At 38.6% G+C, this 27,496-nt stretch overlaps 1 protein-coding gene across 1 annotated transcript in view; it reads left to right on the top strand.

Moving 5' to 3' along the window:
• Positions 1–278: 278 nt before the first annotated feature.
• The window catches only part of sdc2 (syndecan 2), a 133,724-nt gene continuing 106,506 nt past the window's right edge, over positions 279–27,496 (top strand). Inside the window, exon 1 of the mRNA XM_061982605.1 lies at positions 279–651. Within this exon, the coding sequence (XP_061838589.1) occupies positions 592–651 (60 nt within the window). The 5' untranslated portion in view covers positions 279–591. The remainder of the gene's footprint in view (positions 652–27,496) is intronic.

The raw sequence follows: 27,496 nt of genomic DNA, 5'->3' as shown, positions 1-27,496 counted from the left end.
AAAAGAAAAAAAGAAAGAAAGATAAACTACTTTATCGGTGCATATTATTTCCGGGCTTTCGCGGATCATTCAAAATGAAGTGGCGGACCAGGTCTTGAGTTTGACACCTATTACCAGAGTTTGTCAGCAATATTTACAACATTTTTGAACAAAATATATTTGGGGGCGGGGGAAAGACGAAAGCTACTGACTGTATTGGTTTTTGGATCGATACGCCCACCTCGGCTGAAAATCGGCTCTTTTGAGTCACTCCAAAAAACCTACTCTTTCACGTAAGGCTCACAGTACGAGCGACGAAAGGTTGGTGGATTCTACTTCACAACCGCGCGGCGGGCTTCGAATAGAATCTCTGCTTTATTTCCCACCTCCTTTCTCTCCCGATTGTCCACCGGACCAGCTGGAAAGAAAAAAAGAAGCACTTCGGAGAATGAGAAGGTGGTGAAGAAAACAAAACAAACAAAACAAAACAAAAAAAAACAAGGTTGTGGGGGTCCTGCGGGAGACGCGACGGGAGTTTGGAGGCAGGCTTGGAAAGCCCAGCGGAGGAAGGAACGAGAAGAAGACGACATTTAGCGACAAAAACACGGAATAATGAGAAACCTTTGCTTCATTTTGACCCTCGGCTTGGCCGTGTACCTCTCCGGGGAAAGGGTGAGTTTGCACAGAGCAACTCTTTAAACGTTTTGTTTTGGTTTAGCAACTCGTGTATAATCTCCCAAAAAACACTTATTTCACTCTGAATAATCAATTTGGCATTTTTTTTTAATTTAATTTATTTATTTATTTTTATTTTCTTAGAATAGAAGCAAAAATACGTCTTCCTCAGCTGTGAGCAATGACTTGATTACAATGTGACGTCACGAAGGAGCACAATGCAATTGTCAATGTATTGTTGTTTACAGGCTGCCCATAACATTAGGGACACGTGCCTTGTCAGTTTTTGATTGACAAGCACCTCACGTCTCATTATTAATAACAGGATAACATATTTCTTATTGTTACCTTTATAAGTATACAGTTTGAAATGTCATTGGTTTGAACATTACTGTACTCTCTCTGTGTGTGTGTGTGTGTGTGTGTGTGTGTGTGTGTGTGTGTGTGTGTGTGTGTGTGTGTGTGTGCAGTGACATATTTTGGCCCCTGTCATTACTGACCTCCCCCCTTTCCCCCCGGGTTTTGTCCCCGTGCCCCGGTCCTCTGCCAGAGCTGGTGGTCCAATTAGCTCAATCGACACGTACGCTTTTAATGACTTTGTTGTATTCGCTCACGTGCGCGCGCGCTCATCTTTGACCCCCCGGCCCGGGCGCACAGGTCCCGACAAGGCCGCCATTGTGCCGCCGCTGCACCCGTGAAAGATTTGATGCAGTATTGGATTTCATGCGCACACAAGCTTGTTTTTGTGACGCGAACACGCAGCGTTTTGGAAATAAATCACGTACGCTTGTGTCAAACGTACGGGCTCGCGAACAGGTTTAATTCGGCCCACGGCCTGTAAAATAAGTTTAAGAATAACGTGAGCTGCAGATTTTTTAATGAAATAAACTGCTGTTCTAAATGTGTCCACTGGATGTCGCAATAGCAATTCAAGTGTAACCCACGTCACACATGACACTGTTTAAAGATGACATGTCAGCTGACTTTAAGCGCCCTCTGGATTGGCTGCCGCTACTCCAGTCAGCGTGGATTGTGGCTGGCAACAGACTAATGCTGTAGCAACACACAATACCTATTTGTATTGGAAATTATCCACTTAACAGATAAAAATAACAAAACAGTAAAATGCAACATGACCATCTAGTTAGATTTCCATGCAGTGCTCACAGTTTGTTGACGGCACGATGTGCACCCTGAACTCCATTGTAAAAATGTGTGTTTCTACATTTGTTGTTTGTTCTATATCATTTTATGATTAAATCTTTCATGTTCACATTGGTTAAGTTTGTAGTTATGTTACCTTCGGTTGCTATTTTTAATATTCCTGAGGGAACTCTCCTGAAGGAATCAATAACATACTATCTATCTATCTATCTATCTATCTATCTATCTATCTATCTATCTATCTATCTATCTATCTATCTATCTATCTATCTATCTATCTATCTATCTGTCTACCTTTAATTTGGCTATTATGGTGTCATTTTGATCATTGTTTTGATTATATTATAATTGTAATATTTTGTATGATGGTAAATTAATGTGTTGTGGCAGTTGTGGATGTCACCAATGTGGCGGTTTGAGGAAACACTCTGTTGCTTTTCCAAACAAGTCTTAATGAACTGCCAACATGATAATGCTGAACAGGAAGTGCTTAATGGCTTTGTAAAAACACTGAGACATAGTCTAAGTTCATGGTGTTTTGGAAACGGGACCAATTTTTTTCCTCAGAGTTTTCTACTAACTTGAAATGTTTTGCCAAGAGGATTATTTGTCATGTGTACATTTTCCGAATATGCCTGTTCTATTTTTGGCCAAAGAAAACAATTTTGAAGTTGTCTTTATTTTTACGTTATCATGCCATGATTTTACTTGTACGACCCTCGTGGGAATAGATTTTCCTCCATGCGGTCCCTGGGATAAAATGAGTTTGACACCCTTGCTTTAACCTAATCAGTGTCCCCGAAAGGCCTCGTCGCCACTTGACATGTGACATTGATTCTCATTTGGCGCTGGTGTGGATGAGCGCGAGGTAACCTGCTTCAGGCTTGTCGGTCTGTGTTTTAATTCGGTTGCTATAAATCAGGGGTGCACATTACGTCCATCGCGAGCTACCGGTCGATCGCGGAGGGTGTGTCAGTTGATCGCCAGCCAGGCATTAAAAAAATAGACCTAAAAATGAACTATCATCAATCTTCACCAAGACGTGACTTTTCACTTGATTGACATTCATCATTAAGAAAAAATGACCGACAGCAAGGCGAGAAACACTTTTTATTTCAACAGACTCTCGCGCCGTACCTGCCGTCAAAACTCTAAAGACCGGCTGCACAGTTCCTGTCTTCGCAATAAAAGCGCTGCTTCATCCTGCCCGCACTAACAAAATAAGAGTCTCAGAAAGCCGGCGCAAACAAGCTAGCAAGCTTTCATGTGGTATTGGACAGAAAGGAGGACTTTTTGTCTCCTCCGTTTGAAAATGCGGACGTTATCAGCACTACTGTCTGATTCCAATCAATGCAAGTCATCAGAATCAGGTAATACACCAACTTATATTCTTGTCTTCATGGAAGAAAGGACTCTATATGTGTTATTAATATAATATAATATAATATATCAATATATAATATATACTGCATATATAATATGTAAATATTACATGTTATATTTTATATTGCTACTATGGTTCATTTTTAGTCTACTTTATATCTTTCATTTTTGCCCTCTTGTTGTGTCCTTGTGTGCATTATCCTTTCCATCTTTATCCTTTCTATCCTTTGTAACTGAGATACTGTGTGGAACAATTTCCCTTGTGGATCAAAAAAGTTTGTCTAAGTCTACAGTAGTCATGGTCAAAAGTTTACATACACTTGTAAAGAACATAATGTCATGGCTGTCTTGAGTTTCCAACAATTTCTACAACTCTTATTTTTTTGTGATAGAGTGGTTGGAGCACATACTTGTTTGTCACACAAATCATTCAGGAAGTTTGGCTCTTTTATGAATTTATTATGAGTCTACTGAAAATGTGACCAAATCTACTGGGTCAAAAGTATACATACAGCAATGTTAATATTTGGCTGCATGTCCCTTGGCAAGTTTCACTGCAATAAGGCGCTTTTGGTCGCCATCCACAAGCTTCTGGCAAGCTTCTGGTTGAATTTATGACCACTCCTCTTGACAAAATTGGTGCAGTTCAGCTAAATTTGTTGGTTTTCTGACATGGACTTGTTTCTTCAGCATTGTCCACACGTTTAAGTCAGGACTTTGGGAAGGCCATTATAAAACCTTAATTCTAGTCTGATTTAGCCATTCCTTTACCACTTTTGACATGTGTTTGGGGTCATTGTCCTGTTGATACACCCAACTGCACCCAAGACCCGACCTCCGGGCTGATGATTTTAGGTTGTCCTGAAGAATTTGGAGGTAATCCTCCTTTTTCATTGTGCCATTTACTCTCTGTAAAGCACCAGCTCCATTGGCAGCAAAACAGGCCCAGAGTGTAATACCACCACCACAATGCTTGACGTTAGGAATGGTGTTCCTGCGATTAAAGGCCTCATTTTTTCTCCTCCAAACATATTGCTGGGTATTGTGGCCAAACAGCTCAATTTTTGTTTCATCTGACATCACATGGACAAACATAGAAGGAAAGTTCTGTTCCATAATACATTCATAAAACAACCAAACTTCATGAATGTTTTTTGTGACCAACAAGTATGTGCTCCAATCACTCTATCACAAAAAAATAAGAGTTGTAGAAAATATTGGAAACTCAAGACAGCCATGACATTATGTTCTTTACAAGCGTATGTAAACTTTTGACCACAACTCTAAGTCTAAGTCTAAGTCTAAACATGCTTGTATTATCATTAAACACCTTTAACTTGTTAACAAAAAACGCCGCTTTCTTAAATAAATGAATATACATTATATATATGAATGAGGTAGATCCCTTTGACTTGGTCAATGGAAAAGTTGCTTGCCTGCAGAAAAAGTGTGGACATCCCTGCTATGAATCAATCCCATTGAGCTAACTGTTGTTTCTGCATAATTAGCGGTCGCTTAGGTCGGTGTTTCCCAACCTTTATTAGAAAAATCTCACAGTCACGATCGGATTTTGATTATAGAACTTAAAGTGTTTTATAACATCTAAGTAAAGTAAAAACATTTACACATTTTTACAAAACGTATCTTATTACATTTATAATTTGCTAGTATTGTTAGAAACCGGATGACGTATTGAATTTGTGGTAAGGTTGTCCCGATACCAATATTTTGTTACCGGTACCAAAACCTATTTCGATACTTTTTAAAATAAAGGGAACCACACCGCTTTATTTTAACATAAAATCTTCATATGTTTCTTATTGCAATCAAATAACAATTTTGTCATAGAATAAGATAGTGAACATTCTAGATAACTTCTCTTTTAGTATTAAACGGGTTATAAAGGCTCCCGACGTATGCGGTAACATATTAACATACTATTTTGTCAAAATTATGAGGGACAAGCGGTAGAAAATGCATTATGTTCATTTATTGTTAATATTTGCCTACGTTCTGTTTTAACATGGTCTATCTACACTTCTGTCAAAATGTTAAAAAAAGAAACACTTATTCTTCTGTTGTTTGGATACTAACATACGTTTTGGGTTATACCACAGATTTTGGTATCAATCCAATACAATGTAGTTACAGGGTCATGCATTGGTCATAATTAAAGTTCTATTGTGTCCAACGACATATTTTCTGAGTTTATAAACAATAAAAAATGACAAAAATGTTTGTGATGATAAAAAATATCGATGTAATCATTTTAGTTTCGACTGTATACGGCTCTTGTAATTGTACTTGGTATCGTTACAGTCGATGTTTGTGTTGATCCACCCATTTGTTTACATTCAGGTGTGCTAATTTGCTGTTAGCGGTTAGCTATTGTATCCTCCTACGGTGTGTAGTGAAGCATGCTTAGCTATTCCTTGTTCTGAGGGGCTGATATTTATAAGAAACATAGTTTATTTGTCGCCATGGAGGTAAGGATTAATGATTTAGAAGTAGCTAAAACACTGCCGACTTCGGATGTATTTGAGCCGCGAGCTAGCTATGTTTTAAAGTACCTCTTGCAGAGCTGTGCTTTGGTGTTTGCATGGCTTCATCTTTATCGTTAGTTTTTGAGCCAAAATGCTTTTCTGTCTACACATGTGTCTGCTTGTGACAATGTCATGTCCAGAGAGACTAAACAATTCTGGTGTTTTTCAGAAGCAGTATAGTACCATTTTTAATTTATTAGTACCGCGGTACTTCATTAGTACCGGTATACTGTACAAACCTATTTGTGGTATTAAATGCTACATAAATTTTTTTTTTTTTAACAAAATAAAGTGACTTGTGCACAATAACTAAACAAAAATATTGGCTCTCATTGGCCCTCAAAGCCTTCCTTTATCCAGAGACTTATTACCTGAGTTTGTAAACAACAACAAAAATGAAGGAACAAAGTTATTGAAGTCATTCTCAAACTGTTGAGCCATGAATCAAGACCGGGTCCCTTTATCAGTGGTGTGTTTCTTTGAACACAGTAAATGATTGTGGTGTAAGTGTAACAGTACCGGTATGTACCTCGGTATTAAGGTCACAGTGTGGATTGTTTTCGGCACAGTGACGGATTAAAATGCCCAAACAATAATCTGTTTAGCATTTAAGATTTAATGATTTTTTTTTAAATAAAATATTCTTCAAAAATGATCTTATAAAATACACAAATATATATATATATATGTGTGTATATATATATATATATATATATATATATATATATATATATATATATATATATATATATATATATATATATATATATATATATATATATATATGTATGTATATAAATAGCAGCATACAGAAAAATTTAAGTATGCGAGGGCCACTTTGATACATTTTGTACATAAAAGGTGAATATAGGTCAGTATACGGTATAAACTATATGAGCTTTGCTTTATAGGTGACAAATAAAATGTGTTTAATATATAATAATACATCTAATTTATATTACATTATAATTTTGAATCATGATGAGGACCTGAAAATTGCCCTTGGGTCACACTTTGTGCCCCTGCCTTGTTTACTGCTATTTTTTTTAGTTCAACAATGCAGACAAATTGCTACAGTAACAGTTTAAACAATTCTTGTTTTAGTTATAGCGGATTAAAGTCACTCACTGACTGTGTTTTGTTGAGGTGTAGCACAGCTTGAAACGTTGTGTCGGTCGTGACCCCAGGATGTAGAGACGACAGGCAAAGTTCAGCTAAAATGTACTTGACAACAAACAAAAAAAATAATGCAGCAGGGAAGAGCAAATTGGCAATCAAGAACATGTGTGTCCTGAAAGGAATTAAAAAATAAGATTTTTGAATGCATCGTGATTCTTATTTTTACCGATTCTTCATCGATTAAAAAAAGAATCAATATGGTTTGCCAGTCAGGCAAACCATATTGATGTAGATGCACATATTTTCTCTTGTTCCCTTATTCATATTCGACTTTATTAAATGTTTGGATGGAATGTTATTAAAATAAACCAGTTTTCTTTTAAGTAATATAGAAATGTATAACAGCTGTTTATTTTATGGAGGATTGTAGTTAATCATAAAACTGGCACCCGATGTTATTAAAAAGTCTTGATTTTAAATCAATCTATTCTGATTCAAAATCGTTACTCCCAAGTGGTGCCCAAAGATTCACAGCCCCAGTGTCCTGATTGCCAATCAGGGACAGGTGAGGAAGCCAGCGCACAGACTGGGAAGGTAGTGGCAAAAAGGAAATGGAAGCAAAATAAGAGTGTTGGACAGGAAATGAAACACAATACCAGAAAGCAATAATAATTGTCATGAGAGATTATGAAAAACTTAAGTGCAGCATTAATTGTTCTAATAATCCAAAGAGGTTCATAGGTCTTAAAAAAATTATGCAATGTGTTATTCTTAGAGATGTCCGATAATATCGGCTGATAAATGCTTTATCGGAAATTATCGGTATCGGTTTAAAAATTATCGGTATCGATTTCAAAATGTAAAATGTATGACCTTTTAAAACGCCGCTGTGTACACGGACATAGGGAGAAGTACAGAGCGCCAATTAACCTTAAAGGCACTGCTTTTGCGTGCCGGCCCAATCACATAATATCTACGGCTTTTCACACACACACAAGTAAATGCAAAGCATAATTGGTCAACAGCCATACAGGTCACACTGAGGGTGGCCGTGTAAACAACTTTAACACTGTTACTAATATGCGCCACACTGTGAACCCACACCAGACAAGAATGACAAACACTTTTCGGGAGAACATCCGCATCGTAACACAACATAAACACAACAGAACAAATACCCAGAACCCCTTGCAGCACTAACTCTTCCGGGACGCTACAATATACACCCCCCGCTACCCCCTACCCCAAACACGCCCCCCCAACCCCGCCCACCTCAACCTCCTCATGCTCCTCAGGGGGAGCATGTCCCAAATTCCAAGCTGCTGTTTTGAGGCATGTTAAAAAAAATAATGCACTTTGTGACTTCAATAATAAATATGGCAGTGCCATGTTGGCATTTTTTTCCATAAGTTGAGTTGATTTATTATGGAAAACCTTGTTACATTGTTTAATGCATCCAGCGGGGCATCACAACAAAATTAGGCATAATAATGGGTTAATTCTACGACTGTATATATCGGTATCGGTTGATATCGGAATCGGTAATTAGGAGTTGGACAATATCGGAATATTGGATATTGGCAAAAAAGCCTTTATCGGACATCTCTAGTTATTCTTATAGCCAGACCCGTGTGTTTATTTCCTGACGGTTTCAGCTACAACTGTTGCCTTCCTCAGATGTTGTCACATCACGCGACAACCGCTGAAACCGTCAGGTACGGAAATAAACACACGGGTCTGGCTATAAGAATAACAAATTGCATTTATAGTTCTAGGTTGTAGCGCTGTTACCGTTTTTGCCTTCGTCCTTACCATTTGTCTTTTCCCATTTACATATTTCACCGGAAGTGGGATTTTAACAGAAAAGAGTTTCCAGGTTTTGGCTTTCCAGCTAGTATTCATGCTTGGCAAAGACTAGGCAGTGGGATGTGCTGCATTTGTTGGCGCCTGACACGATGCACACTTTCAGAATCAGAATCAGAATCAGAAATACTTTAATAATCCCCAAGGGGACCTTAAGATTTTCAGCACAAACCTATTCAAAGATCAGAAAAACATTACAGGGAGACAGAACAGGATCACTGACGGGTCTGCCAACTTAGGGCGCCCCTTACAAAAAAGATGACAAATAGGTAAACGCTTGGGAGTGGAGGAGGGGTGGGGTTGAGAAAAATAAAAAATCAGTCTAAGCCCCTTGGAGAGGGGGTCCAGATTGAGGCCAAGGAAAAAAACATCTAAAAACCTCATAGCCATAGCACACATAAACATATGTGTAAGAGGGAAACATCAAAGAACACAAAGGACAATAAAGACATTAAAAGAGCAGAGCTGATGCAATCAGCCACTTCTACACACAGCCACAAAAGTAAAACAACAACAACAACAAAAAACAACATATACACTGTGGTGGCCTCTGCGGTGTTCCACGCCATCGTATGCTGGGGTGGGGGGAGCATGGCCAGAGGACAGGAGCAGACCCAACAAAGCAACCAAGAGAGCCAACTCCACCCTCAGCCGCCCACCAACTCTCAGCCAGTGTCCAGTCCTTTCTTTAACTCATTTTAATGTGTCCCGATTGGGAATGGGTACTGAGCTGAAGGTTCCGTACCGGAAAATGTTGATACGGAGACTCATACCGTTACATCCTTATGTCCTGACAGGTGGTTGCTTTCCTATTAGTGGCAACATATAAACAGGAACACTGTTAGGAAGAATTATAATGAGGACACTTTGTGCACTAAAGGGGGACATCTTGATGAGCATTTGGCAAAATTTCGTTGACGGAATACACAGTAAATTAACAATCAGTCGATTAATAGATTGTGACTGTCTCCCATTAAGAGAGCTGGGTCACAGTTTTTCGGAACGGTACAGAGACCACCGAGTATCAGACCAGTTCAGTCGGTCCAGAGACACTAAAGTTGTATCTATGACAGCATTTTGTGGGTTCCATCTAGAAACCAAAAAGGCTGATGTCATGTCTTATCTTGGATCAAATCATGAAGTCACAATCAGTGTCAGTGTTTCCACAGTTAAGTTGTGTGAATAAGCACCGTAATTAAGGAAGGCTCTGCCAGGAAATAAGACTGACCCAAACTGTTTAGGTGCATGCCACTCATTAAACAATGCGGTCTGTAATTTTGGTCATGTTTTGAAGGAAGTTCTGGAACAGTTCAAATGTTTTATTTTGGTTTGTGTGTTTTAGTAAATCGCTGGGGAGACGGCTAAACCAATTTCCACATATTTTCTCACGTATTCAGCAAAACGAAGATAGCAATCATTGTGTTAATGACTTCCAGGCTAGCAACATTAACACAAAGCGCTTTATAGATGCTTTAATATTTTAACTAATTTAATCAATATAACATCCCACTTCCTCCCACCCCCAAAGACATGCACCAGGGGATAGGTTGATTGGCAACACTAAATTGGCCCGAATGGGAGTGTGAATGTTGTCTATCTGTGTTGGCCCTGCGATGAGGTAGCGACTTGTCCAGGGTGTACCCCGCCTTCCACCCGACTGCAGCTGGTATCGACTCCAGCCACACCCGCGACCCGAGAAGGACACGCGGTAGAAAATGGATGGATGGTTGGATAACATACCACATGGAACACTCCAGGGTTTCCCCTTAATGTATCTGATTGGGACGGTGCGCCGCGGCAAAATATTAGCTGCCACACCCTAAACATTTTTTTTATTTTTTTTTTAACGTAAAAACAAAATAAAGTAATATAATGTATTATTGCATTATATTTGTGTTTTTTCTCTCCAAAACTGTGATTCGAAGGAAGACATGTTACTTGTAGACTATCAATCATCATTTTGTCTAAAGGTGCCACACATTAGAACAATATGCAATAAATTGATTTTCCAAAATATTTGGCTGTAGACCTTTTGTCTACATCATGCTCTTTAACTGAATAAATATTAGATACAAACTATACAGTGTTTATGATGTACTGTAATCATAATATTGAATAATAATGCAAATAACCATTTACCAGTTGTATTTATCATTGCTGTAGAACAGTGGTTCTTAACCTTGTTGGAGGTACCGAACCCCACCAGTTACATATGCGCATTCACCGAACCCTTCTTTAGTGAAAAATAATTTTTTTTTTTTTTTTTCAAATTCAAGACAAAGTTATATGTTTTTGGTAACACTTTAGTATGGGGAACATATTCTAAGTAACAAAGACTTAATTTCGAATTATTTGGTTAGGTTTAGGGTCAGGGTTAGAGGGTTAGGGTTATAATAAGGCCATGCCGAATAAGGCATTAATAAGTACTTGTTACTGTTACTAATTTGCATGTTAATAAGCAACTAATTAATGGTGAATATGTTCCCCATACTAAAGTGTTACCATGTTTTATTACTGGTGCACAAAATGAACCGTGCATGAACATCTTGTTCAAACAACAAAACCAACACAGTGCATAAACTCACAACAAATTACACACCTGCAAACCAGTCAGCTGTTGCCGTATCCGTAATACGCCGATAGGGAGAAGTTTGTATTTACACGATGAGTCGGGTGTGTCTTGACCTCCGCCGAACCCCTGAGCCCGACTCACCGAACCCCTAGGGTTCGATCGAACCCAGGTTAAGAACCACTGCTGTAGAATGTTTACCATTGTACTCTAATTGGAATGTAAATGGTAAATGGATTATACTTGTATAGCGTTTTTCTACCTTCCAGGTGCTCAAAGCACTTTGACACTATTTCCACATTCACCCATTCACACAGCTGCCATGCAAGGCCCTAACTACGACGTAACTAGGATGGCGGAAGCTGGGATTGAACCTGGAACCCTCAAGTTGCTTGCATGGTCGTTCTACCACCCGACATGGTTCGAGTGGTAGAGCCACCTAACTTTTTTAAATCATAAATAAATAAACAGAAAAACTATAATGGACTAATTTCTGGAAGCAAACATTTTACATAATAAATATTAAACATCTTAAAGTGCTTATTTTTTCCCAGTTTGAAAAAATAGGTTAGATGTTGTCTTTTTATTTGTCGCCATTATTATTATTATCACGGCATTTACGCTCGTTCGTCCGTGTTGATGGGCTCATATTGCCCATCTGATTTGAAGCTGAAATATTCCCACAACTGGACATTTGGCTTTATAATCACATTTTTGTTCTTATGTGACCAATGTGTACCTTCTTCTCCTACTCACTATCACATCCCCTGATATAAGCCCGCATCCGGGCAAGGAAAACTCAAAAGACCCCAGTTGGGGAACAAGAAGAAACCTTGAGAAAGAGCCGCAGATGTAGGGAGCCCCCATCCAGGGTGATCGGCTGCAATGAATGTTGAGTCGGTATGATTATTGAATTGTTAAATTACTAAAACAGGGATTCTCAAACTGTGGTACTTGTACCATGAGTGGTACGCGGGCTCCATCTAGTGCCGTGCCAAATATTCACTGGATTAAAGTACAGTGTTTTATTTTCCTATATTCAAACTAGGGCTGGGCGATATGGCCTTTTTTTAATATCTCGATATTTTTAGGCCATATCGCGATACACAATATATATCTGGATATTTTGCCTTTGTCACCTGGGGGTTAATGCAGCTTGCTGCGGTTCGTTCTCTCAATGCAACAATGGACGGCTCCGGACGACAGCGTGAAGGTAGGCTTTGGTTTATTAACATAAATAATCCAAACTACCAACAGTACAGGCAACACAACAAAAAGAAAGGCAGGCGTGCCTAAAACACGAGAGGCTAATCACATAAACCGATGCTATGACATGGAACTACAAAACTTACTTGGTAACAGGCGTGATACAAACAATGAATCCACACCGAGTGACCGGAAAAGGCAGAACTAAATAGAGTCTCTGATGAGCAACAGGTGCGCGAAAAGGCAGGTGAAAATCATAAGTAACCATGGTGACTAAACTCAGGAAGTGCATAACCAGGAACTAAAAGGAGTCCAAAACAAACCGATAACATAAAACATGATCCGACCACGGATCATGACAGCCTTAGCCTTGAATGAACACTTGATGCATATAATCACAGCAGTATGATGATTCTATGTGTCTACATTAAAACATTCTTCTTCATACTGCATTAATATATGCTCATTTTAAACTTTCAGGCAGAGAAGGAAATCACAACTAAGTCAATTGACCAAAACTGTGTTTATTAAACAGTTATTAAGCAGTGTCACAAACATTCATGTCATTTCCCAAACAGAAAGTGCAAGATTGTCAGAGACATTTTAAAAGAAGCTATTAGTGCACTTTTTTGTGCATGACGTCACTAAGATGACTTATCAAAACAACACTAAATTAAAGTGCGCTTTTTGTATAGAACGCCACTACAATAGTTTAAAAACATGATGTCACACAAGATATTTCAATAAGTGTCAAATAAAAATGAGCTGCATAATAGGAAATCAAATAGTGTTCGTCCTTCGCTATGTGGTAGGTTCCTGCGGACGTTATCTCCTTTTGTCGTGGACTCTTTTTTTCATACGGTGTTGCTGTGGAAATGTTTGCCTCGGCATTTTGTTGGTGTTGCACCGAACGGAGATGTTGACAGGCGGAGTAAGCACTCTTGATTCTCTAGCGGGTGACTTTTCAAATGATGCTACATATTAGCAGTAATGCTACTTTTTGTAGAAACGCTTTTGCCCCACACTTGACAAATTACGGTTGTCTGTTCGACATATTCCCACTTGAAGCCAAACCACCGCCAGACGATGGACCACCTGCTGTTTTGCTTGGGAATTAATTCTTCCTTCATTTGTTACCAGATTCGCACCTTCTTTCTCTCGTATTACCAGTCGCACCACAGCTAACTTTAGCCATGCTGCTTCGTCTCTGCGCCGCGAGGGCGTATACGTATGTGACGTATGTCGTGACAGTATGTGACGTATGTAAGAATGTGCGAGATGTCTGAGAAGGAGACACAAGAAAGAGTGGGAAGAGCCTGTCGTGTAATGCCAGCAGCTAAAAGCAACTGCGTGAGAACGTATACTCCGATATCACGATATAGTCATTTTCTATATCGCACAGAGACAAACCCGCGATATATCGCGTATATCGATTTATCGCCCAGCCCTAATTCAAACACAGTGTTACTCTTCAAACTGTGTGTAATGTTACCGTACTTGTTAAATAAAACTTCCGCCTTGTTTTAAATGAATGCTTAGACCTAATATGCAACTGTATTTAGGTTTTGGTCATTATGTGGGTAATTGTAGAGCTAAGTGTTTTCAGAGTTTACTGCAGTAGATAATGTGGGAGTCCAGTCCATCAGGAAGCCAACAGACGGTCGTAGCGGGAATGATATGACAACATGTCCCCATTGTGGGATGAATAAAAGTCTATCTAAAAAAAAAAAAGTCTATCTACAGCAGGGATGTCTAACTTACGGCCCGAGGGCCGGATCAGACCTGCAAACAGGTTTTATTTGGCCCGCGGGATGAGTTTGCTAAGTATAAAAATTAACCCGAAATTTTTGAATGAAAGAAACAGCTGTTCTAAATGTGTCCACTGGATGTCGCAATAGCAATTATTTGTATCTGTCATGGTGTGGACTGTGAGGGTTTTGTTTTCCCGAGATGCAAGAATTGGAGCGCACGTGGCGTGAAGGTAAAAACATAATTTAATTTTACTATAACAAAAAGAACAAACTAAAGGTGCGCACAAAGCGGAAGTACAAACTTGGCTAAAAAAACAAAACTAGCACTTGGGCAAAAACTATAAACATGAAATAAATAACACTTGATAACTGTGACATGAATAAACAAACACTTACTTGAAAAGCATGGAACTATGGCATGGAACATGTAATCAATTGAGTAACAGGGATAACAGAGTTAATGTCGCCAGGCCGACCAACAGAAAAAGACAGGCTTTAAATAACAGTGACATGATTGGTGACAGGTGTGTGAGTCCAAACGTGGAACAGGTGAATCTAATGGGTAACCATGGAAACAAGACAAGGATGTGAAAAAGTAGGAACAAAAGAGTCCAAAAACCAAACAGAACATAACTTAAACAAAACATGATCCCAGACATGACAGTATCTTTGTAGATGATGCTACATATGTACAAAATAAACCACATGATGTTAGCACATCAGTCGAGGAAAATGATCAAACTACATAAACAACATCCAGTAATTTGATTTTGATATGATTTTTTTTCTCTTGATAGACACTAATGAGTTAGTTGACTGATGAACATTGTCACATAATTTATTCAGAAAATATAAACGACAAATAAATGATTAATTGCAACATGTAAGTGTAACAAAAACCCTAACAACATTATGATTTCTACAAACACTGTTTCCATATGAGTTGGGAAATTGTGTTAGATGTAAATATAAACGGAATACAATGATTTTCAAATCATTTTCATCCCATATTCAATTGAATATGCTACAAAGACAACATATTTGATGTTCAAACTCATAAACATTTTTTTTTTTTTTGCAAATAATCATTAACTTTAGAATTTGATACCAGCAACTTGTGACAAAGAAGTTGGGAAAGGTGGCAATAAATACTGATAAAGTTGAGGAATGCTCATCAAACACTTATTTGGAACATCCCACAGGTGAACAGGCAAATTGGGAACAGGTGGGTGCTATGATTGGGTATAAAAGTAGATTCCATGAAATGCTCAGTCATTCACAAACAAGGATGGGGCGATGGTCACCACTTTGTCAACAAATGCGTGAGCAAATTGTTGAACAGTTTAAGAAACACCTTTCTCAACCAGCTATTGCAAGGAATTTAAGGATTTCACCATCTACGGTCCGTAATATCATCAAAGGGTTCAGAGAATCTGGAGAAATCACTGCACGTAAGCAGCTAAGCCCGTGACCTTCGATCCCTCAGGCTGTACTGCATCAACAAGCGACATCAGTGTGTAAAGGATATCACCACATGGGCTCAGGAACACTTCAGAAACCCACTGTCAGTAACTACAGTTGGTCGCTACATCTGTAAGTGCAAGTTAAAACTCTCCTATGCAAGGCGAAAACCGTTTATCAACAACACCCGGAAACACCGTCGGCTTCGCTGGGCCTGAGCTCATCTAAGATGGACTGATACAAAGTGGAAAAGTGTTCTGTGGTCTGACGAGTCCACATTTCAAATTGTTTTTGGAAACTGTGGACGCCACTTAGGCGTAGATTTTTCTCCTTGTGGCCCCCAATCTAAAATTTGTTTGACACCCCTGATCTACAGTATATGGACTGGTAGTGTTGTTTCATTGTGAAAGGATTGAAGAAGTAGAATTACTACGGTATTTTTCACACACTGAAAGCTCTCTGAGCAATTTTCTCAAAGGGGCTTGAGAGGTCAGATTGCTGTGATGTACTACTCAACTACCCCGAAACAGTCAAAAGGAAAAGATTCTCTAAGCCGCAGCTTATCCCTTATGTTATTTCAAAGGTGAACGGGGCCAATACGGAACTGGCGTTTGAAAGGACAGTCAAAAAAGGTGCATGCTGTGTATTGTGATGGACGCTTTATCTTGGTCCCTCAAGGGTGTTCAAGTTTCATTTTGCTAGTTTCGTATCTGCTGATTTGGAGGTAATGAGAGCGCTGACCTTCCACTCAACTCACAGTTTGCACAAAACACATCTATTCACATCATTTACTTTCGGACGGAGAGGGAACAACACTCCATATTGCATAGACTTATTGGATGGCTGTTTGGATTGAAAAGTGTGCCATTCTTCACTGCTCTTAATGTGTTTTTTTTTTTTTTTGCGGACAGCCTGATGACGCTCTTTCCCGGGTTACTGGACTGAATAAGACACTTGCTTTGTTGGAGAGCGCGCTCCTTTCAGTAGCTAAATTAGGTGTGCTCGCGGGAAATGAAATGAAATGTCTTTTTAATGAGAAGGGAAAAAAAATGGACCTTTTTCTTGTTGTCATTCCGGAGAGTGGAAATAGCAGCAGGAAGGAATGTGTCAAAATACAAGATGACCAGCTAGAAAGTTTTTTTTTATTTTTATACTGATGAAAGCCCAGGGAAAGAGAAGCCAGATGCTCAGCTGTGACTGCAGCTTCTTCTGTTGTATATTTAATGATGCTCTTTTATTTTGCATTAACTCAGAACATGGCCCACCTTCCCCAATCCATTATTCTTGTGTTTTAACTGGCTGCTGTTTTTTTTCATTTTAATAAATCTGCCGCCGACATGTGAGGGGTCTCCACTTAGTACCCAGCAGCTTCCTACTCGTTGGTGTCTGACCCTGCAGGGGGTGCATTCAGTGTGCCTTTGCCTGCAAAGCCATTACGCAATCTTTAATGGATTCTACAGAAGGCAGAAGGAAGGCTCCTGCTGGACCAGTGAGAGCGCAATAGCAACCATCCCCTCCGCCACCCTTTCCTGTTGCGTCCATGCACAAACTCTTGTTTCGTCACTCTGCGTGCGCTCGCACAAGTAGACTAACACAGATGCACGGACAACATGTTGACTGCCTTTTCACGCAGTCAGGCTGTCTGTTCGGCGTCAGTCAGTTATGTTCGCATTTTTTACCAGCACATTATTTTGGAACCCCCGAAGTTCAACATTTTCTGTTGTGGTACGCTGGTTTATGACAAAGAAAATGTATTACATCCATGTGGAACTTTTCTGGTGGGCATAATTGCATGGACACAGCATTCAAAGAGAGCTCGCTAACTTCAAACTTTACTTCCAGATGACAACAGAAGTCATTTAAGGATGCCGTTATATATCCTCCTGAGAGCCAGCATCTTATGCAGTGGACATGTGTGTTTTGCATTCCAGGGCTATTTTTCCAGAAACTTGTATTTGAAATACAAACCCCGTTTCCATATGAGTTGAGAAATTGTGTTAGATGTAAATATAAACGGAATACATTTTCAATCCATATTCAGTTGAATATTCTACAAAGACAACATATTTGATGTTCAAACTGATAAACATTTTTTTTTTGCAAATAATTAACTTTGGAATTTGATGCCAGCAACACGTGACAAAGAAATTGGGAAAGGTGGCAATAAATACTGATAAAGTTGAGGAATGCTCATCAAACACTTATTTGGAACATCCCACAGGTGAACAGGCAAATTGGGAACAGGTGGGTGCCATGATTGGGTATAAAAGTAGACTCCATGAAATGCTCAGTCATTCACAAATAAGGATGAGGCGAGGGTCACCACTTTGTCAACAAATGCGTGAGCAAATTCTTGAACAGTTTAAGAACAACATTTCTCAACCAGCTATTGCAAGGAATTTAGGGATTTCACCATCTACGGTCCGTAATATCATCAAAGGGTTCAGAGAATCTGGAGAAATCACTGCACGTAAGCAGCTAAGCCCGTGACCTTCGATCCCTCAGGCTGTACTGCATCAACAAACGACATCAGTGTGTAAAGGATATCACGACATGGGCTCAGGAACACTTCAGAAACCCACTGTCAGTAACTACAGTTGGTTGCTACATCTGTAAGTGCAAGTTAAAATTCTCCTATGCAAGGCGAAAACCGTTTATCAACAACACCCAGAAACGGCGTCGGCTTCGCTGGGCCTGAGCTCATCTAAGATGGACTGATACAAAGTGGAGAAGTGTTCTGTGGTCTGACGAGTCCACATTTCAAATTGTTTTTGGAAACTGTGGACGTCGTGTCCTCCGGACCAAAGAGGAAAAGAACCATCCGGATTGTTATAGGCGCAAAGTTGAAAAGCCAGCATCTGTGATGGTATGGGGGTGTATTAGTGCCCAATACATGGGTAACTTACACATCTGTGAAGGCGCCATTAATGCTGAAAGGTACATATAGGTTTTGGAGCAACATATGGTGCCATCCAAGCAACGTTACCATGGACGCTCCTGCTTATTTTAGCAAGACAATGCCAAGCCACGTGTTACATCAACGTGGCTTCATAGTAAAAGAGTGCGGGTACTAGACTGGCCTGCCTGTAGTCCAGACCTGTATCCCATTGAAAATGTGTGGCGCATTATGAAGCCTAAAATACCACAACGGAAACCCCCGGACTGTTGAACAACTTAAGCTGTACATCAAGCAAGAATGGGAAAGAATTCCACCTGAGAAGCTTAAAAAATGTGTCTCCTCAGTTCCCAAACGTTTACTGAGTGTTGTTAAAAGGAAAGGCCATGTAACACAGTGGTGAACATGCCCTTTCCCAACTACTTTGGCACGTGTTGCAGCCATGAAATTCTAAGTTAATTATTATTTGCAAAAAAAAAAAAAGTTTATGAGTTTGAACATCAAATATCTTGTCTTTGTTGTGCATTCAACTGAATATGGGTTGAAAATTATTTGCAAATCATTGGATTCCATTTATATTTACATCTAACACAATTTCCCAACTCCTATGGAAATGGGGTTTGTAGAATGAGTAGACCAAAACATATATCAACAGCAGAGAACGCTTGTTTTTTGGATCATATACAGTCGTGGTCAAATGTTTACATACACTTTGTTTCATCTGACACCACATGGACAAAGATAAGACCTTCTGGAGGAAAGTTCTGTGGTCAGATGAAACAAAAATGTAGCTGTTTGGCCACAATACCCAGCTATATGTTTGGAGAAGAAAATGTGAGGCCTTTAATCCCAGGAACACCACACCTACCGTCAAGCATGGTGGTGGTAGTATTATGCTCCGGGCCTGTTTTGCTGCCAATGGAACTGGTGCTTACAGAGAGTAAATGGGACAATGAAAAAGGAGGATTATCTCCAACTTCTTCAGGACAACCTAAAATCATCAGCCCGGAGGTCGGGTCTTGGGCGCAGTTTGGTGTTCCAACAGGACAATGACCCCAAACACACGGGTAAAGAAATGGCTATATCAGGCTAGAATGAAGGTTATAGAATGGCCTTCCCAAAGTCCTGACTTAAATGTGTGGACAATGCTGAAGAAACAAGTCCATGTCAGAAAACCAACACATTTAGCTGAACTGCACCAATTTTGTCAAGAGGAGTGGTCAAAAATTCAACCAAAAGCTTGTGGATGGCTACCAAAAGCACCTTATTGCAGTGAAACTTGCCAAGGGACATGTAACCAAATATTAACATTGCTGTATGTATACTTTTGACCCAGCAGATTTGCTCACATTTTCAGTAGACCCATAATAAATTCATAAAAGAACCAAACTTCATGAATGTTTTTTGTGACCAACAAGTATGTGCTCCAATCACTCTATCACAAAAAAAATTAGAGTTGTAGAAATTATTGGAAACTCAAGACAGCCATGACATTATGTTCTTTACAAGTGTACCGGTATGTAAACTTTTGACCACGACTGTATGTTCGCATGCCCGACTGAGTCATCGCAAGCTTTACCAGCACATTCTTTTGGAACCTCTGAGGTTCAACATTTTTTGCTGTGGTAGGCTGGTTTTTGACACAAAGAAAAGGTATTACATTCATGTGGAAGTTCTTTGGCGGGCACAATTGCATGGACACAGGATTCTAAGAGAGCTCTCTAACTTAAAACTTTACTTTCTGGATAGTTCCAGATGACAACAGAAGTCATTTAAGGAAGCCGCTATACATCCTCCTGAGAGCCAGCATCTTCTGCAGTGGACATGTGTGTTTTACATTACAGGGCTATTTTTCCAGAAACGTGTATTTGTAATAACATGAATAGACCAAAAACATTTGTCAACAGCAGAGAATGCTTGTTTTTCGGATCATATATATCCGTACCTTATCATTTTATTGAACAAACTACCGTATTTTCCGGACTACAGAGTGCAAATTTATAAAATCACAATAAACACAAAAGAAAAGATGAGAGGTGGCTTTTCCTGTTTAATCGATTTTTTCACTCCTTGCAGCACTAATTTTTTACTTTTTGCTTCTTACTGCAGAATATCAACAGCGAAACAACAAGATGGCGCAACCAAATTTGATAGTTAATACTGTTACGTGATTGGCTGTTTAGCGTGTTTCAAAAAACAAATAAAAACAAATAGAGGTTTCTCATTGTATCCTATTGGGTTGAGTTTTTATATTACCCTGCTGTGGGTTTTGAGCCGAGGATGTCATTGTGGCTTGTGCAGCCCTTTGAGACATTTGTGATTAAGGGCAATATAAATACACTTTGATTGATTGATTGATTGAGATATATCGAACATATTTTTTTTCATTTCGATTATGTGTCTATTGCATTATATATATATATATATATATATATATATATATATATATATATATATATATATATATATATGTGTGGGAAAAAAAATCACAAGACTATTTCATCTCTACAGGCCTGTTTCATATATATATATATATATGTGTGTGTATACGTGTGTATATATGTGTGTGTGTGTATATATATATATGTATGTATGTATATATAATATATATATATATATATATATATATATATATATATATATATATATATATATATATATGTGTGTGTGTGTGTGTGTGTGTGTGTGTGTGTGTGTATATATATGTATGTATGTGTGTGTGTGTGTGTGTGTGTGTATGTATGTATGTATGTATGTATGTATGTATGTATGTATATATATATATATATATATATATATATATATATATATATATATATATACACACACACATATATACACATATATATATTAGGGGCGTAACAGTACGTGTATTTGTATTGAACCGTTTCGGTACGGGGGTTCCGGTTCGGTTCGGAGGTGTACCGAACGAGTTTCCACACGAACATATGAAGTAGAAGTCTTAACAAGCTGCTCTGCTTTCTGCCTCTGTCTCCTACACCAGTGGTCCCCAACCACCGGGCCGCGGCCCGGTACCGGTCCGTGGATCAATTGGTACCGGGCCGCACAAGGGAACAAAAATAAATAATAATAATAATTTTTATTTTTATTTTTTTATTTTTTTTATTAAATCAACTATCAAACAAATAAAAAACACAAGACACACTTACAATTAGTGCACCTACATTATATATCAATATAGATCAATACAGTCTGCAGGGATACAGTCCGTAAGCACACATGATTGTATTTTTTTATGAAAAAAAAAACAAAAACAAAAAAAACATATATTTATATATGTTTTTTATATATATTTGTAATTTACATTTTTTTTTATTAATCGGTCCAAAAAAATAATACACAATAATACCATAATAATACAATTCCAATTACAAAACCAAACCCGATCCAGCAACATTCAGAATAGCAATCAACAGAGCAATTGAGAAGACACACAAACATGACACAAAACAATACAAAAGTAGTCAAACAAAAATTAATAATATCAAAACAGTATCAATATTAATAAGAATTCCACCATAGCAGTGATCAGTGATTATCATTGACATTATCATCACAGCCATTTATAAAAAATTAAATACAATCATTAAAAAAATGAACAATAGTGTCACAGTGGCTTACACATGCATTGCATCTCATAAGCTTGACAACACAGTTTCCAATATTTTCCACAAAGATAAAATAAGTAATATTTTAGGTTAATTTAATAGTTAAAACAAATTTAAATAATGGATCCCATATTCCAATACATGACTTATTATTATCTAAACTACCGTATTTTTCGGACTATAAGTCACAGTTTTTTCATAGTTTGGCCGGGGGGTGCGACTTATACTCAGGAGCGACTTATGTGTGAAATTATTAACACATTACCGTAAAATATCAAATAATATTATCTAGCTCATTCACGTAAGAGACTAGACGTATAAGATTTGATGGGATTTAGCGATAAGGAGTGACAGATTGTTTGGTAAACGTATAGCATGTTCTATATGTTATAGTTATTTGAATGACTCTTACCATAATATGTTACGTTAACATACCAGGCGCGTTCTCAGTTGGTTATTTATGCCTCATATAACGTACACTTATTCAGCCTGTTGTTCACTATTCTTTATTTATTTTAAATTGCCTTTCAAATGTATATTATTGGTGTTGGGTTTGATCAAATAAATTTCCCCCAAAAATGCGACTTATACTCCAGTGCGACTTATATATGTTTTTTTCCTTCTTTATTATGCATTTTCGGCCGGTGCGACTTATACTCCGGAGCGATTTATACTCCGAAAAATACGGTAAATGCAGTTTTTTCTACTGACATCATCTCCGTAGCTTGTGTATACCATTACATATTGATCTCGTTGTATCAGCCCAGCCCTACGTTTCTGTATTCAGTTGTGTTCATGAAGCATAAAGTCGTTTGATTCGGTCCAATTTCGGTCAGACTCATATGTGTATCTTGAAAATCTGCTTTCACTTCACTAATAACTACATTGTGAGCCCTTGTCACGCAGCTGTTCACAAGAAGGGAAACATTTTTTTTCTCTCACCTCATTCATTTTGTTCCTTTCATTTCGAACGGAGTTTGCATTGAATTTGAGAACATCTGCGGGACGTGTGCATGTTTGCGACCGCCCCCCGCCCCGTCTTGTTGACAAGCTAGGAAACGGCTTTGGCGGAGACATGTATACGTGACTCACAAATAGTCAAGTTAGTGTGTTTTTCGTGTGCGGCTAATGGTACATCTGGGCCTGTTTTATGTCCCTCTAGCTATGCCTTTTTTGCAATGGCCAAACATTTAAATGCACCGCTTAAATCAGCCTCCAAGCCATGAAGGAAACACATTACGGGGACGCCCACACTACTCGGCCAATTATCAAGCAAATGAATGTTTACATGCAGTATATAAATCCAGATACATTTGGAAAATTAACTATTTCACTCTCACTCTCATCCTCTGAATTTAGTTAGCTGCTCAGTGGTCTTGTGGTTAGAGTGTCCACCCTGAGATCGGTAGGTCGTGAGTTCAAACCCAGAGACTATAAAAATGGGACCCATTACCTCCCTGCTTGGCACTCAGCATCAAGGGTTGGAATTGGGGGTTAAATCACCAAAAAATGATTCCTGGGCGTGGCCACAGCTGCTGCTCACTGCTCCCCTCACCTCCCAGGGGGTGACGGTGATGGGTCAAATGCAGAGGGTAATATCACCACACCTGGTGTATGTGTGACAATCATTGGTAGTTTTAACCTTTTTTTTAATGAGCACAGGGGCGTCAAACTCATTTTATTACTTGGAGAAAAATCTACTCCCAAGTGGGCCGGACACGGCACGATAACTTAAAAACAAAGACAACTTGAGATTGTTTTCTTTGTTTAAAAATAGAACAAGCACATTCTGAAAATGTACAAATCATAATGTTTTTTTTTTTTTTTTAAATAATGTATTTGTTATTTATATTTTCTGAATAAATTATGTAATAATGTTGATCAGTCAACTCATTGGTGTTCATTTTTAATCAAGATTAAAAAAAAATATCAAAATGTAATTACAGAATGTTATTTATGTAGTTTGATCATTTTCCTCAACTGATGTTAGTACATCATGTGGTTTATTTTGTACATACGTAGCATCATCTACAAATAGAGATGTCCGATAATGGCTTTTTTGCCGATATCCGTTATTCCGATATTGTCCAACTCCATTGTCCAAATCCATTCATTCATTCATTCTCAAAATAAACTTACTTATCTCATCATATGAAATATGACTTACTTCACCTATTATTATTATTATTATTTATTTATTTTTATTGTGATTACTTATGGAGTATATTGTGAATAAATTGTGAACAGTAAGTGAACAAAACGTTTTAGCAACTGTTATGTAAAAGAAAAGGGGTAGGATTAAATAAGCTCTGCTTCTTCCTACTCCTTTTCGAACATGTTGAAAAGAGAAACTGGAAATTGTGATGTATCATGTTGTATGCTTGCATGTTCGAAATAAACTCAAACTCAAACTCTTAATTACCGATTCCGATATCAACCGATACCGATATATATACAGTCGTGGAATTAACAAATTATTATGCCTAATTTTGTTGTGATGCCCCGCTGGATGCATTAAACAATGTAACAAGGTTTTCCAAAATAAATCAACTCAAGTTATGGGAAAAACAATGCCAACATGGCACTGCCATATTTATTATTGAAGTCACAAAGTGCATTTTTTTTTTTAACATGCCTCAAAACAGCAGCTTGGAATTTGGGACATGCTCTCCCTGAGAGAGCATGAGAAGGTTGAGGTGGGTGGTGTTGAGGTGGGGGAGGGGGCGGGGGTAGCGGTGGGTGTATATTGTAGCGTCCCGGAAGAGTTAGTGCTGCAAGGGGCTCTGGGTATTTGTTCTGTTGTGTTTATGTTGTGTTACGGTGCGGATGTTCTCCCGAAATGTGTTTGTCATTCTTGTTTGGTGTGGGTTCACAGTGTGGCGCATATTTGTAACAGTGTTAAAGTTGTTCATACGGCCACCCTCAGTGTGACCTGTATGGCTATTGACCAAGTATGCTTGCATTCACTTGTGTGTATGAAAGGCCGTAGATATTATGTGATTGGGCCGACAAGTAAAGGCAGTGCCTTTAAGGTTTATTGGCGCTCTGTACTTTTCCCTACGTCCGTGTACACAGCGGCGTTTTAAAAAGTCATACATTTTACTTTTTGAAACCGATACCGATAATTTCCGATATTACATTTTAAAGCATTTATTGACCGATAATATCGGCAGTGCTATCTACAAAGATACAAATAATTGCTATTGCGACATCCAGTGGACACATTTAGAACAGCTGTTTCTTTCATTCAAAAATTTCAGGGTTAATTTTTATACTTAGCAAACTCATCCCGCGGGCCGGATAAAACCTGTTTGCGGGCCTGATCCGGCCCTCGGGCCGTACGTTGGACACCCCTGGCCTAGCAAATGGAAACTTTCCTGGCAGGATGATGGTGCAGGGGCTTGTGGCGGTGAGAAAAAAGTAATGGCGGTGGGGGGAAGGGGGAAACCCCTGTGTCAGGATGTCTGTTTTTTTCCTTTCATTCTTATTTTACTGCCTGCTTCTAGTTTGGGCAAGAGGGAAGAGCAGGAGACGGGGAAGGAGCGAGATGAAGGGCTGTGTAAGCGTGAAGCCCGTCTCCCTTTTGGTGTTCAGGGTTTTTTTTTCTCCTCCAAGCCAGAACCTGTCTGAGGGTTTGCTGCGTGAGGTGTGAAAAGTGTCTAAGCAGATAAGTTGAGGGGGGGGGGCTTGTGGAAGAAACAACACCATGTCTTCTTACTACAGGATCAAATGAAAATACATGTTTGTCTATTTTGAAAGCGTGTTCTTCTTGGCCAATAAATGAGTTAAAAACAGTGGAAATACTGTAGTCGGCAACCGACTGGTATCGGACAATTTTCATGAAAACGTATGATCGACCATTAATGCCGATCTCTGGCTGACAAGCGGCTAGCAGCTAATTTTGTGCCTCCATACACAGTGTGGAGCCCTTCCCCTAAACTAATTATAATAATGATAATAATAATAATTAGCTTTATCGTCTCCGAGGAGAAATTTGTCTTGGACATCAAGATTATACATACATACATAAATAAATAGAGTTCATCCGACAATATAGTGACAGTGAATCACCTCCATTACGGACAATAAACCGTATTTCTTAAGTATCACCACCAAGTAGTACTATCACTGGAGGACGAAGCTAAACATGTTACATTTCTACAGAGATCCAGGAGCAGGCATGTGCTAACCGCTAAGTTGGCTTGAAACAACACCAAGAAATAAATGCTCAGTAAAGTTTAAGAAGTGTAGCTGGACCCACGTTACGGCAGAAAGTAATTCGACAACAATATCAACACAATATTAAACTAGTCCCTTATTCTCTTTTATTGCACACAACCGTTTGAGCAAAACAAAGTCAATAGTACGCAATAACCAAACAAAAGCAAAAAACACTATCTACATCTCATTCAAATCCTTTTGTGTCAGCCCTCAAAGTTCTCCCATGGACTGAAAGTCATTGTAATATGCATACAAGCAGTAGCGCCTAATAAAAACAAAAAGTAATAATAATAAAAAATAGCTTGATATCCTTTTGTTGCGGGCCGACATAAAGAATAGAATAGATAGAAAACCCTGATATGCATGGTGTTTGCATTCCCTGCACCCTTTTACATCAACAACCACAAATGTTGTGTAAATGAGGGGGTATATGCTTGTTGTATCACTACCTGCAAATTATACTAATTTGAGAAAACTGATCTTCGAGAGAAAATGAGCTCTTTCGGGGTTTCATTAAAAGAACATCGTACAAAGCACCCAACATTTCCCTCTTAATGTATCGACTTATACCTCATTATAGCAAAATGGGCAGTGAATTTATTTCAGTAAATCAAGTGTATGTTTCCACTGCGAAGGATGCACACATGATATCCACTTAATGTATCCAGAGTTGGAAGGACTCTAAAACACCGTATTTTCCTGACTATAAGGCGCACTTAAAATCTTTTTTTTCTTTCTCAAAACTCGGTGCGCCTAATGTACGGAATAAGTTTGGTTGAGCTTACTCACCTTGAAGCAATTTTATTTGGTACATGGTGTAATGATAAGTGTGACCAGTAGATGGCAGTCAAACATAAGAGATAAGTGTAGGCTGCACCGTTTGGTGTGCTTCAATATACGAGTATTATTATGGTGTGTGTATAAGGTAAGACATATTATCTGGCATTTTGTTTCGCAATATTATACAAAAGCAACTTTTCTTACCTTCTGGTACTTGCTGATCTGTATTTAGGATCTGCATACATCCTGAAAAATTG

Source organism: Nerophis lumbriciformis, linkage group LG21, assembly GCF_033978685.3.
Source record: "Nerophis lumbriciformis linkage group LG21, RoL_Nlum_v2.1, whole genome shotgun sequence".
In the NCBI taxonomy this organism is placed as follows: Eukaryota; Metazoa; Chordata; class Actinopteri; order Syngnathiformes; family Syngnathidae; genus Nerophis; species Nerophis lumbriciformis.
This window is presented reverse-complemented; position numbering and strand designations above follow the sequence as displayed.